General features: G+C 44.7%; 1 protein-coding gene across 1 annotated transcript in view; it reads right to left on the reverse strand.

Annotated features, from left to right (window-relative positions):
* The window catches only part of XPC (XPC complex subunit, DNA damage recognition and repair factor), a 74,205-nt gene that overhangs the window by 15,168 nt on the left and 45,146 nt on the right, over positions 1-13,891 (reverse strand). Inside the window, exons 12-16 of the mRNA XM_085863741.1 lie at positions 13,622-13,782; positions 13,457-13,538; positions 12,463-12,597; positions 9,090-9,234; positions 8,087-8,226 (exon numbers count right to left, since the gene is read on the reverse strand). Coding sequence (XP_085719867.1) covers positions 8,087-8,226; positions 9,090-9,234; positions 12,463-12,597; positions 13,457-13,538; positions 13,622-13,782 — 663 coding nt within the window. The remainder of the gene's footprint in view (positions 1-8,086; positions 8,227-9,089; positions 9,235-12,462; positions 12,598-13,456; positions 13,539-13,621; positions 13,783-13,891) is intronic.

Raw genomic sequence — 13,891 nt, forward strand, 5'->3', positions numbered from 1 at the left:
ATATATATATACATATATATATATATATATATACATACATACATACATACTAGGGGGGTTGACTCAGACTATCATCCTTCCAAGATCGACGAAATGAGTACCAGTGTATGCCCCGGTTAGGATAGGTGTACGATATCCCTGTGTCGTATGAGGCGACGAGGGTTGCATCAGGAAGGGCATCCGGCGTAAAAACCTTTGCCAAATCATTATGTGGACAACAAAACGAATTTCCATACCGGATCGGTCGAGGCCCGGGTTACCAACGACCGCCACCGGTACCGGTGGTCAGCAGGGTACCAGTGGAAATTGTGCTACGACTGGGCGAAGGAGGAGAAGGAGACGGGGAAGTTGAGACGGGGAAGGCAGTGGGAGAGGGGGAAGGGTAGAAGTGTGGAGGTGAGAGTTGGAACTCTGAATGTTGGGACGATGACTGACAAAGGGCGAGAGTTGGCTGATATGATAGAGAGGAAAGGTAGACATACTGTGTGTACAAGAGACCAAGTGGATGGGGAATAAGGCTCGGAACATTGGAGGTGGTTTCAAACTGTTCTACCATTGTGTGGATGGGAGGAGAAATGGTGTCGGGGTAATCCTGAAGGAAGATTATGTCAAGAGGGTATTGGAGGTGAGGAGAGTGTCTGACCGAGTGATGAGTTGGAAATTGAAGGGGTGATGATGAATGTCATCAGTGCATATGCACCGCATATGGGGTGTGAGATGGAATATAAAGAAGATTTCTGGAGTGATTTAGATGAAGTGGTGGAGAGTGTATCCAAGGATGAAAGTGATGATTGGAGAAGATTTCAATGGGCATGTTGGGGAAGGGAATAAAGAGGATGAGGAGGTGATGGGTAGGTATGGTCTCAACAAGAGAAATGTGGAAGGGCAAATGGTGGTAGAGTTTGCAAAAAGAATGGAAATGGCAGTGGTAAATACGTATTTCAAGAAGAAGGAGGAACACAGGGTGACGTACAAGAGTGGAGGAAAGTGCACGAAGGTGGATTACATCTTAAGCAGGAGATGCAACCTGAAAGAGATTAGAGACTGTAAGGTGGTGGCAGGGGAGAGTGTAGCTCGACAGCATCGATTGGTGGTCTGTTGGATGATTTTGGAGGTGAAGTTGAGGAAGAGAGTGAGGGCTGAACCAAGGACCAGATGGTGGAAGCTGAAGGAGGAAGACTGTTGCGTGGAATTTAGGGAGGAGGCGAGACAGGTGTTGGATGGTGGTGAAGATGGGTGGGATGATTGGGGAACTACAGCAGAAGTGGTGAGGGAGATAGCTAGGAAGGTACTTGGTGTGACATCTGGACAGAGGAAGGAAGATAAGCAGACTTGGTGGTGGAACGAGGAAGTACAGGAAAGTATAAGGAAGAAGGGGTTGGTGAAAAAGAAGTGGGATAGTCAGAGAGATTAAGAAAGTAGGCAGGAGTACAAGGAGTGGCGGCGACAGGCAAAGAGAGAGGTGGCAAAGGCTAAGAAAAAGGCATATGACGAGCTGTATGAGAAGTTGGATACAAAAGAAGGGGAAAAGATTTATACCGATTGGCAAGACAGAGGGACTGAGCTGGGAAAGATGTGCTGCAGGTTCGGGTGATAAAGGACGTAAATGGGTATGTGCTGACGAGCGAGGAGAGTTTGTTGAGAAGGTGGATGGAGTACTTTGAGGAGCTGATGAATGAAGAAAATGAGAGAGAGGGAAGAGGTGGAGATAGTGAATCAGGAAGAGGGGTGGATCAGTAAGGACGAAGTGAGGACTGCTATGAAGAGGATGAAAAGTGGAAAGGCGGTTGGCACTGATGACATACCAGTGGAGGCATGGAAGTGCTTCGGAGAGATGGCAGTGGGGTTGTTAACTAGATTGTTTAATAAAATCTTGGAAAGTGAGAGGATGCCGGAGGAGTGGAGATTAAGTTTACTGGTCCCGATTTTCAAGAACAAGGGTGATGTGCAGAGCTGTGGAAATTACAGAGGGATAAAGTTGTTAACCCACACCATGAAGTTGTGGGAAAGAGTGGTGGAAGCTAGGTTGAGAAGAGAGGTGATGATTTGTGAGCAGCAATATGGGTTTATGCCAGGAAAGAGCACCACTGATGCGATGTTTGCTTTGAGAATGTTGATGGAGAAGTATAGGGAAGGCCAGAAGGAGTTACATTGTGTGTTTGTGGATTTCGAGAAAGCTTATGATACAGTGCCAAGAGAGGAGTTGTGGCATTGTATGAGGAAGTCGGGAGTGGTGGAGAAGTATGTGAGGATTGTGCAGGATATGTATGAGGACAGTGTGACAGCGGTGAGCTGTGTGGAAGGAATGACAGACCGGTTTAAGGTAAAAGTGGGATTGCATCAAGGATCGACTCTGAGCCCTTTCCTGTTTGCAATGGTGATTGACAGGTTGACGGACGAGATCAGACTGGAGTCTCCATGGACTATGATGTTCGCGGATGACATCATGATCTGTAGGGAGAGTAGGGAGCAGGCTGAGGCGAGCCTTGAGAGAAGGGGAATGATAGTCAGTAGGAGTAAGATGGAGTACATATGCGTAAATGAGAGGGAGGGTGGTGGTATGGTGCGGTTGTATGGAGTTGAGGTGGGGAAGGTGGATGGGTTTAAATACTTGGGATCAACTGTCCAAAGTAACAGAGAGTGTGGGAGAGAAGTGAAAAAGAGAGTGCAGGCGGGATGGAGAAGAGTTGCAGGAGTGATTTATGACAGAAGGGTAGCTGCAAGAGTTAAGGGGAAAGTATATAAGACGGTAGTGAGACCAGCTATGGTGTATGGTTTGGAGGCGGTGGTGCTAACAAAAAGACAGGAAGCGGAGCTGAAGGTGGCAGAGTTAAAGATGCTGCGATTCTCGTTGGGAGTGACGAGGATGGACAGGATAAGGAATGAGTATATTGGAGGGACTGCGCAGGTAGGACGGTTTGGAGACAAAGTGAGAGAGGCGAGATTGAGATGGTTTGGACATGTGCACAGGAGGGAAGCGGAGTATATCGGGAGAAGGATGCTGAAGATGGAGCCGCCAGGCAGGAGGGGAAGAGGAAGGCCAAAGAAGAGGTTCATGGATGCAGGATGAAGGTGGACATGCAGGCGGTTGGAGTGTCAATGGAAGATGTGGAGGATAGAGTGAAATGGAGACGGTTGATCCGCTGTGGCGACCCCTAACGGGAGCAGCTGAAAGCAGAAGAAGAAAGAAGAAGAAGAAGTTGAGAGAAAGAGGACATGGGGAACGACAGACAGCATGTTGGATGATAAATTACCCATTTCAACCTCAGTCATTTGCAAGGCTGCGGTGGCAAATGGTTAATCATCAGCAGTGTAAAAGTGCCTAGAAGATGTATGAAATGTGCAGAGCAACAGTGGGCTCAGGCAAAGGAACCCTGGTCCCTGAGGCTGCCAAAAATACATAGGTTGATGTAGTGGAAGAATGAGTGAGTATACCAAAGCAGAAAAGGAACCCTGAGGGTGCAAAAGCCTGGGCTTGAGCATTGCAGCACAGTTAAACCTGTGCAGGACTGACTCCACGCTCATGCTCCCAGGACCCAGATGCCATATGAACCAACTTGAAAATCTGGACATGGTTCCTCTTCTTTGCTTCAAATTCACGCCAATGGATCTCACTGCTCAATCTTCCCTGAATCTCAAATTCCAGCTGTCGCTTTCCCTGTATCTCTGAGTGCTAAATGTTGCCGACGCATCCCCCTGCTCTGGTTGGCCGATTCAGAGGGACAACGGTCAATCAGATGGGCTGGATCAAGCAACACAATGTTTAACCAGCCATATAATAAGAGGAAGGATATAAAAATGTACATTCCCATGTTCCCCAAACCCTCAACATTATGTCGGGCAGGTTGAGGGACAACAAGTCGAGAATAAATTAACAAAATTTTACAAAACAAAGTTCCACCTGCTGGCCATCTTAACACCCTGCAAGGCCCCATGTAATGTTTACATTCTTTATGGAATTGTCAGTAAAGTAAAAAACGTCATTGAACAATTTTTACTTTAATGACAATTCCATAAAGAATGTAAATATTATGCATGAAATTTACTATTTTTGTACTTATTAAGCTACAGAAATATTGATGGCAGTACAGAAACAACGCACAGTCCGCACATTCGTTCTTCCCACCCTCTGGGTGCGAAGTTTCCTCATACTGACACGAGATATCTCTGTGCTGCTTTCGTCGAGACGGCAGAAGGCAGCAAGACGACATCAGCATCATGAAGCACTAGAAAATGCGTTGCGATGACTGACTGGAAATAAGACTTGAGTGCACTATTACAATCCTGAGCGTAAGAGATGGTCAATGGAGTACCGCCACAAAGGATCAGCAGCCCCAACTTTTCTCCATAAGATTTTCATCTCTTCCCCAAACTTAAAGAACACCTTCATGGAGAACTTTTTTTCTTCTTCTTCGACGATGTCGAGGCCGCTGTGAAGGGCTGGTTAAGTCGGCAGGACGCAGTTCTATCGTGACATCACAAAACTACTTGAACATTGGCAGAAATGTGTGCACCGCAGTGCTGATTATTCTTCTATAATAAATATGTATTTATTTTGCAACAAACATTGATGTTATGTGCTTTTCATTCAAATGTCTTTACCTTTTTGGGAGAAAAATAATAGGAGCATTACTTTTCAACACACCTTCGTATTTACAAGCTGTCCACGAAGAAATGTGGTGCCATTTGAAGTGAGGGACGGGGATATAGGGGGCGCTTACTCCAGAGATGCAATTAACAAGGCACCACCAGGTTTTAAAGGAGGTAAATAAGTTTGAAAGTTCAAATCTTGAGTTTGGACAGATGTCTGGCTCTCCTGAGAGTGGATACAAACTTGTGATGGGCTTTGTGGAATGATCTGAGGTTGGTTTCAGTTGGATTTGCCTTCCAGGAAGAGTGTGCATGTTGTTTGAGAGCAACTGCTGTACCACAGGATTCAGTGCACCATGAGCAGGAAGAAGGGTAGGATTACTGAAGACGAGATGGGACGAATCTGAGCATAAGAGAAAGCAGGTTTCTGTGGAAGAATCCCCAGGCTGAGTTAATATTACATTGCAGTAGATTATAGGAGACCAGTCTTGAAGTGTGATGGGTGCTTGTCGTCTCTGCCAGTTTGCCTGAGTGGACTGCTAGACTTGTGGGCACTGAAGCTGTTACCTGATAATGGCCAGAGAGAGGTTGACCTTCACAAGCACATGATCAGATGAACCAAATGGAGCACGAAACATGGGTGGGGAAGTTGGTTATAACCAAGTGCAGAAGGGAGGATTTGCCATTGACAGAAATCTGGGTGGGAAAGTTCACAGATCGAGTCGCTCCCATGGAGTCGCAGAAGTCCTTTGCTGAAGTGCCATGGCTGGTGAGAGGTACAAACACCCAGCCAATTTGCATGATGACAATTCCAATCATCACATATGACAAAGAGAGAGTTGGGATAAGTGGTTAAAAGTTGATTCATGTCATGAATGGGAGTCATCGAGGTCGATGGGAGTCATCACTTTTTGGTGGGTTAGAGGTAGACAAACATGGAGTCATCACAACACACAGACAACCAGGTGTAAGCAGAGAATAAGTTGCAACCAGAGGTACTCCTGGGGTTTGGGAGGTGAAAGAGCAGTACACGTAGAGTGGGAAATGGAGTGAAGAAGGACTGGAATGAAGGGGAAGCTGAGGGACGAGGGGGAAGCACATGTTGCAGGACGGTACTGCCATAGAGATGTTTGACACTATTCATGGACGTGAAGGGAAATTTATTGTCGTGTGCACACAACCTCTGCAAAGTGGACGTCTCAGGATTCCTAAACTCGATATACGGCGGCAGACTTCATGGGTGGGGTGGTAAACGTATTTTTGGTTGAAGGCATGGAAGAAAATGGTGCTGTAGGTGCAAGAGGAGGTGGATGAACTAAGCATTTAGGAGTCAAAAAGGTTTTGGGAAATAAGCCTTGTGAAAAGAAAAGGAAGAGATTTGGATGAAGAAGTATAATGGATGGGCTGATCCTGACAGAGCAGAAAGGAGTACGAGGCATTTTAAAATACATTTTTTGGTGTTTTCTTTATGTTATTAAGATATTTTAAAGGAAGAAACGTTTTATTCAGTGAAGATTCAGTTTGGGGATATTGAAAAGGAAAAGGGATAGAGATTTAAACATTGGGGGAGGGGGAGGGGAGAGGTACAAATGAGTGGAGGTGTGCAGTGATTCTGGATTTGGAGAATTTCACCAGAAGAGGTTTGATGGTGGAGTGTGTGTGCCCTGAACAAATCTGAGGGGGAGGGGTGCAAAGCACTGAAACAGCAGAGGGTGCAAAACCAGAACAGTCGGTAGAAGAGAGACCACTGACCTTAAAGTCATAGGACCATAAACTCAGCTTCATTGTGTGAGATTCCCAATGATGTTGAGCTTGGTTTCCACGTCATCGTGCTGAGAAAGATGTTAGGCAGGAGTGCCTAGCCAACACAATTACTTTGCATACTGTTTTTTTAGCTTATTTCTGTGAAATAAGCTCAGAAAGTGGGTTCCGGTATCTGGCCGAATGTACGTCCATTAACATCTCACAAACTCATCATCATCGTTTTACAGCCATTTCCATGCTTGCATGTGTAAGCCATGGTTCACCGAATGACTGCTTTCCAGGCTGCACGATCCATTGCTAGCCCTCTTGTTAGGCCTTTAACTCTGAGATCATCTGTCAGCAACACATCCCATGTTTTCCTTGGACGGCCTCTCGCTCTCCTTCCATTTACATTCATATTTATACACCTCTTCACACAACTACCCACCCACAGCCTTTCCACATGTCCGAACCATCTCAACCTACCCCTACACATCACCTCACTAATGCTTTCTATACCTAACCTATCTTTTAATTCCACATTTGATTTCCTATACTTCAGTATCACATCACACATTCACCTCACCATTCTCATTTCATTTTGTTCACACCTCAGTTCATCCTCCTTTTTGATCACCCATGTTTCATTGCCACACAACATCACGCTCCTAACGGAAACTGCATAGTTTTCCCTTCAATAGGGGTAACAGCTCCCTAAACTTCCTCCAGCCACTTCTAATTCTTGCATTCACTGCTGCCTCCACACCACCACCTGCACTAATCAAATCATCAAGGTAACAGAATTTATCTCCATATTCCAGAGATATATCCCCATAAAATAACCTTTCTGCTCTAACTGCAGTCACTTGTTTACCTGTGCAAACAGCACATTTGAAGTCAGGTGCCACCTGTGGTCTACTCCTCTACACCACTTGTGCACCCAGCAGTTGCAGCATTTACACAATATTGAATTGTTACCTCCACCTTTTCTACAGACAGCACAGGGCCACCTTCCTCTTTTTTTCCACACTTCCTTCTCCCGCACCACTAATCAGTACTTTTGTTTTCCCTGTATTCACTTCCAGTCCTCTGGCCTCCATACTGCATATTTACCTATTCCCTCTTCCACACTGTCGCCTATCAGCACTAGGTCACCAGCATATGGGACTTCCCAAGGTGAGCCTCCTCTAAAATCCTGTGATATAGCCTCAAGATCCATGATGAACAGGATTGGGCTCAAGACTGAACCCTGATGAACATCCCCTTTCACTTCAAAATCCTCACTCTGCACTCCATTTACCCTCACAGAGGTTTTTGGGCCATCATACATTGCCATGACTACCCTAACTAACCAATCCTCCACACGTAACTATCTCATGGACCATTGCACCACTCCCTGAGGCAACCTATCGAATGCCTTCTCCAAATCCACAAATATAAAGGACAGTTGTTTATTCTTCCCCAGATATTTTTCCTGTAATTGCCGAACTATAAAAATTGTCTCCATTCTGCCTCTTCCTGGCATGAAACCAAATTGCATTTCATGTATATTAACACTCTGTCTTATCAGTTTATCCATGACTCTCTCTACCACTTTCATTCCATGGTCCAGCAACTTGAGACCCCTATAGTTGCTCTGAACCAAGGCATCACCCTTCCCTTTATAAATGTTCACCATTACACTCTTCAACCAATCATCTGGGACAGATGTCTCCCTTATAATTGCATCTATCAATTTCGTGAATAAATTCACTCCAATATCACCAGATGCCTTCAGCACCTCTGCGACAATACCAGGGCTGCTCGCCGCTGTACCATTCTTCATTTCATCAATGGCTTTCTTCATCCATTCATTCTTTATTTCAGGTGGTGGGCCCTGCACTGGCTCTATTGCTTCCACAATATCCACGTTCCAAGGGAACTCCTCATTTAGCAGGTACTCATAGTAACTCCTTCAAGCATTTCTTATCTCCCCATGGTCAACCAGTACATTTCCCATATTATCCTTCACATATTGTTCTCCTGTGAGATCCTTATTTTGACCGATCATTTGCTTTGCTATCCTAAATATCTCCCCTCTACTATCTGCATTATTTATCACATCTGAAAGTGAATCCTGTACTCATGTTTTGGCTTTGTAAACTTCCCTTCTTTCCCTACGTTTAGCCACTAACTATTCCTCATTATACCCTCCCTTTTTTCAAATCTGAAACAATTTTCTTTTTTCTTGAATCACCCTATCCACCTCATTATTCCATCACCAAGTAGCCTCATATCTCGCTGGGTCCTTCGAGCAGCCACATGTCTTTTCAGTAGTACGCAGCAGCCCCTATTTTAAAGGGTTCCAACAACTCTCTACATCCTGTCCTACCATCGGGTTTCCAAGATTAATTTGCAGAAGTTCCCCATGGAAATGTTCCTTTACATTCTGATTTCTTAGTTTCCATACTCTTCTCCTTGGGGCATAAAGTTTCCTCTTTTCCCTGCTCCAACTTAACTTTACATCACACACTAGCAGCCGATGTTGTAAGGCACATTCTTCTCCACCTATTGTTTTCACATCCTTGACCAACTTCCTATCTAATCTCCTCACTAGAAAGTAGTCTATCTGGCTCTTTATACCGCCTGACTCATAAATGATCAGTCTGCTCGGCCTCTTCTTAAACATTGTGTTGCAGACGACCATATCTAAAGCATCCCCAAACTCAAGTATTCTTTTATACCTTCAGTGTTTCTAACTCCGAAACCTGACCCACCATGCACACCCTCATATCCTTCTGCTAAAGCTTCAACATGTCCATTCAAATCCCCTCCGATCACAACTTGTCTCTCACTAATCCCTGAAACAACATGCACAAGTGTGTCGCAAAACTCGTCGTCCTCCTCCTCACTTAATCCCATCTGTGGGGCATATGTTGATACAACTGTTAAAATATGCTTATCAAAGAGCAGCTTTAGGACAATAACTCTTGCATTTACCCTCCTAACCTACAATACCTTCTCCACCCACTTCTCAGCCACCATAATCCCAACATCACCAGTTCCAAAATAATTTATATCCATCATTTCTACCTGTGATCATTCTTGCAGCACCTCCCCTCCACCTTGTTTCTTGCACACAGCATACATCCACTCTTCTGCACAAACTACGTGACTGATGTGGATCACATTTGGTACGATGCATCAGGACAGTAAGGTCTCATGGGGTTGTGCTCCCCATCTGGATCAGCCTCCTATAAGAGGCTGAGAAGGGGGGTTTCACCTCAAATTCAGGTAATTTATTTTAAAATCTTCTCAGAAACCAACGACCAGATGCAGACTAAACTTTTCATGAAACATAAGGAGCATGCCATTAACTTAAGTTGTGCTTCCTATGACTATCACTTCAGGAATGGGGACCATGGGCCCTTTTTTATATACAATGTCAGCTCTTATACGAGTCAACACACGTGAGACAAGAGGGAAGCACAAAACAATGGGCAACAAAGACAATAGGAGATTTGAGGAAGAGAGAGGGACGGGGCGAGATGCACGGAGTAAACAAGATGGTACTACAGGGACTTTCAGGAAGGAAAACAGGGAATTTGAAGGAGGTGGATGAACGGGGGTCGAAAAGATCGTGGTTTTGAATGGGGGAAGATAAGAGGTGGTGGTGAACAGCTGGTTTGAAGACTTGGAGGGAAGAGTGGGATTGAAGAGAGTGTGGGAGTTTGTTACAAAGACAGGAAAAAAGAGGAATTAAACTGAGCAGTAATTCTTGATTTTGGTAGTTTTACCAGAAGGGGGTTGCTGGCGGACATTGAGCACCCTGCGGAAATTTGGGCGGGACAGATAGCAGACAGAGCGAGGGGGCAGGGGGAGGCAAGGCCAAAGAGGAGACGGTAGAAGACAGAAAGACCACCGACCTGCCTGTGGTGGGAGAATGAGAGAACCAAAGACTCAGCCTCATCGCAGGAGATACCAATGATCTTAAATGCCTTGGTTTCCACAGCGTGAAGCCAAGAAAGGTGAGAGGTGGAAGCATCAGCCCAGAGGGGAGAGCAGTACTCCATCAGGATGCGGATGAAGCTTTGTACGTAGTCAGGAACTCAGGTGTGCCAAGGAAGGACTTTGCATGATGGAGGATACCCAGTCGGTGACTGGCTTTGGAGGCCAGCTTGAAAATGTGGCTTTCCCAGGAAAGATCATGGCACATAGTGAGACCCAGAAACTCGAATGAAAGGACTTCTCCAAGAGGATTGTTGCGAAAGTAGATGGGGGTGAGACATCGTGAGAGTGAGATTTCTCAAGGTTGAAAGACATGTTCCACGTGTTGGATCATCTTGTGATTCTATCCAGATCTGCAGAGAGTGAAGAGGCTGCTGCTTGCCAATCTGAGGGATGACAGATGGTATAGCAGAGGGTGGAGTCATCAGCAAAGAGATAAAGAGGATTTTCCAGAGAGTTGGAGAGATCATTGATGAAAACCAGAAAAATAACAGAGCTCAGAACACCACTTTGAGGAACTCCAGCCTGGACAGGATGCAGGGATGAGAGAATTCCATTAAAGGCCACACGTTGACTGCAACAGGAAAGGAAGTCTGTGAGCCATGAGTGGAGATTGCCTTGGACACCATAGGAGGAGAGTTTGGTGAGCAGGGCGGGGTGCCAGACCATATCAAAAGCACGCACTATGTCAAGGGAGATGGCTCTGATCTCATGTCCAGCATTGAGGATCTCCATCCATTGTTGGGAAAGCAGTAGCAGCAAGTCCAGGGTAGAGTGACCTTGTCTGAATCTAAATTGATGATCGGAAATCAGGCCATTGGAGAAGACAAAGGATTTAATGTCTGAAGCGATGATGGATTCCATAACCTTGCTGATGATTGCGAAAAGGCTGATTGGTCCTTTGTTGCAAGGATCTGTTTTTGCACCTTTTTTCTGTCGAGTGGTAATGTTTGCTGATTTCCAGGCAGATGGGAGATGACCTTGAACAAATGAGAGGGTGAATGGAACAGAGAAAGGGTGAGGAAGAGCAGCAGAGCAGGTTTTTTGGGCACATGGGCTGATTCCATCTGGACTGGTAGTATAATCTGAGTCGAGGTTTGACAGCAAGCTCTCCACTTTGTCAGGAGAAAAGGGCACAGAGTCCAGGGACAGTTGTGTGTGTCTGGGTAAGGTGGGTACAGAAAGCGATGGGTTTGGGACACAGTATTTAGAAACAAACAAGGAGTTTAGGCATTCAGCCCTTCCCCTTAATCCCTCTTTCACCCCACCTGTTGGGGGCTATTTTTTTCAGTACTCTTGAATCACAGTCCTTGTGTCAGTCTCGACTTTCCATTGTGCCGTATTTGATCCACTGTCACTTTCAATGGATCTTGAGGGCATCATTGTCTTCGCGTCCTTGGAGGTTGTTGGGTTCAACTTCATGCTCGTATAAGTCTGGCTACCAACCCATCACCTCACCCATCTCACCTTCCTAGTTTGTATCAGCAGTTTCATTCCTTCTCGGCGTACAATATTTCTTCGGTCATGCTCACCTCATGATAATCAGTTCAGTTTATTTTCTAACAGTGCAGGATATATCTACATTGTATCAATCAGCAACTACAATACCTCCTTCCAGTGAAGAATCAACATGTTCTGTTATTTAGACAAATAGGTTAGGTTTTTCCATTTTCCAGAAAGCTGCAGCTCTGGAGGAAAAAGGAAAAAACATCTTGATGATGTCCCCAAAAAAGTTATCCATGCTCCACAAAGCTCTTCTGTGAAGCACTGGGATGACAATCTGAATTTTAATTTTGATCAATTTCAAGTCCTTCATTGGTAAGCAACGATTATTGTTTCATCAAATAATGCATTTGAAACCCTTTGAACATGTAGGCATATCCAAACCGGTTTTTTCCTCCTTTCAGAATGTGCAAGAGGAGAGATCACAGCCACATGACAGCACGGAGCACAGTTTTGATGCAAAATGTACACAAGATCAACATACATATCCATCTCTGAGAATATCTGACAATTGCAACCAACAACATTCTGGCTTTGAGTTCAAATTTAAACTTTGATAAAGACTTGCACCTGAACTAACTGCAATGGCAAAAGCAAAACTTTTCTCAAGTTTCCAACTCCCTATCCCCCAACACTCACCTTCCCCCCATATGCTTCAGGTGGATGATATTCCTCAGTTTGCCAAGTACCAAATAGGGGTAAGTTAGGTGTATCTTTGGCCATTGTATCATTGGCACGTGCCTTCTTTGCCCAGTTGGAGTGTCCCTTCACCATCTGGCCAGAGGAAGTGCATTTGAAAGTGGCAAAAAAAATCATCATTTATTATTTACTGTCATACCATTATGCACCAAACAGGCATTGCAGGAAAAACGTGACATAAAACGATCAGGGTGATGGGAGAGCAGGAGTCATTGGGAATCAGAGGGAAGGTCAAGTGGATGAGGTGGGTCAAATAGCTAACTTTTAAACACCAAGACGAGGTACTCACAAGAACCAATTCATTGTTTTGTTTTTTTCTTTTAAACATAATAATGGGGGACATTTATATTTTATTTATCCCCAAGGGTAGAATGGGGGTTTAAATAAAGCAAAAATTGTGGAAAAGGAATAGGGAGGGAGGGGTCTTTGGAAGAGAATGGAAAAGAGATTTGGAGGAGATCGGTGCAAGGGAAGAAAAATGTATGGATCATTCAGGATGGTCGTCATAAACCTCGCCATTTTTAATGTAATGAATAGACATCTTAGCAAAGTGATGGAATCCTCAGTATCGATACACAGATACATTCTTTTCTTAACAACTAGACAATTGATATGCAACATAATACTTCAGAGGCGAGCGCTGCACTCCAGTGTGTTAAGTGAAAGACCACTCATTCATGGCCACTGGTAAGCTAGCAAACAACTCATTCATGGCCACTGGTAAGCTAGCAAACACTACATCACGTTAAATACGTTCCGCAGTCATTTGTCGACAAGACATGGATGTCACCACAGAAAGCGTTGGGAAATTCACAAATGTTGAATTTGCAGAATAATGTTTTTTTTTAAAAAATACAATAATGCAAAGTGAAGCATTTATGAAGGATCAGATCTAGCAATCGTTTTGAGAATTGTAAACTAATCCCAACGGTACCTTGCACGGAACTTCACCTGCACGTACCACCCTGGCCTGTTTCAGCCAAGTAGCCTCAGAGTGCAAGTTATGCACACACTCCCTGAAATGTCAAAACAACACATTACACCACACATGCTGCATCAACAAAACAAGCTGCAAAAAGCAGACCAATCAACTCTTCACCTGGCATAAATTGGCTCGCCTCGGTAATTCCCAAGCGGTTTGGCAGAGAGTGGGTAAATCGCCTGGAACTTCAGCAGGTGTCTTGGTAATACATACAGTGGATGGTTTTTGAAAGCAGCGATCTTGGTTGGTATTGGCTCTTCGTACAATTTCTGCTGCAACTAGAGAAATAATATAAAGGGAAGGTTTAGTATGAACAGCATTGCACTGAAAATTCATGAGCTTTGAGAACAGGATCAAACATCTGTCCCTTAAGTCGGTCACCATCAG

The sequence above is a fragment of the Eptatretus burgeri genome, chromosome 18 (genome assembly GCF_056783735.1).
Source record: "Eptatretus burgeri isolate ZD-2024b chromosome 18, Ebu_testis_v1, whole genome shotgun sequence".
NCBI lineage: Eukaryota > Metazoa > Chordata > Myxini > Myxiniformes > Myxinidae > Eptatretus > Eptatretus burgeri.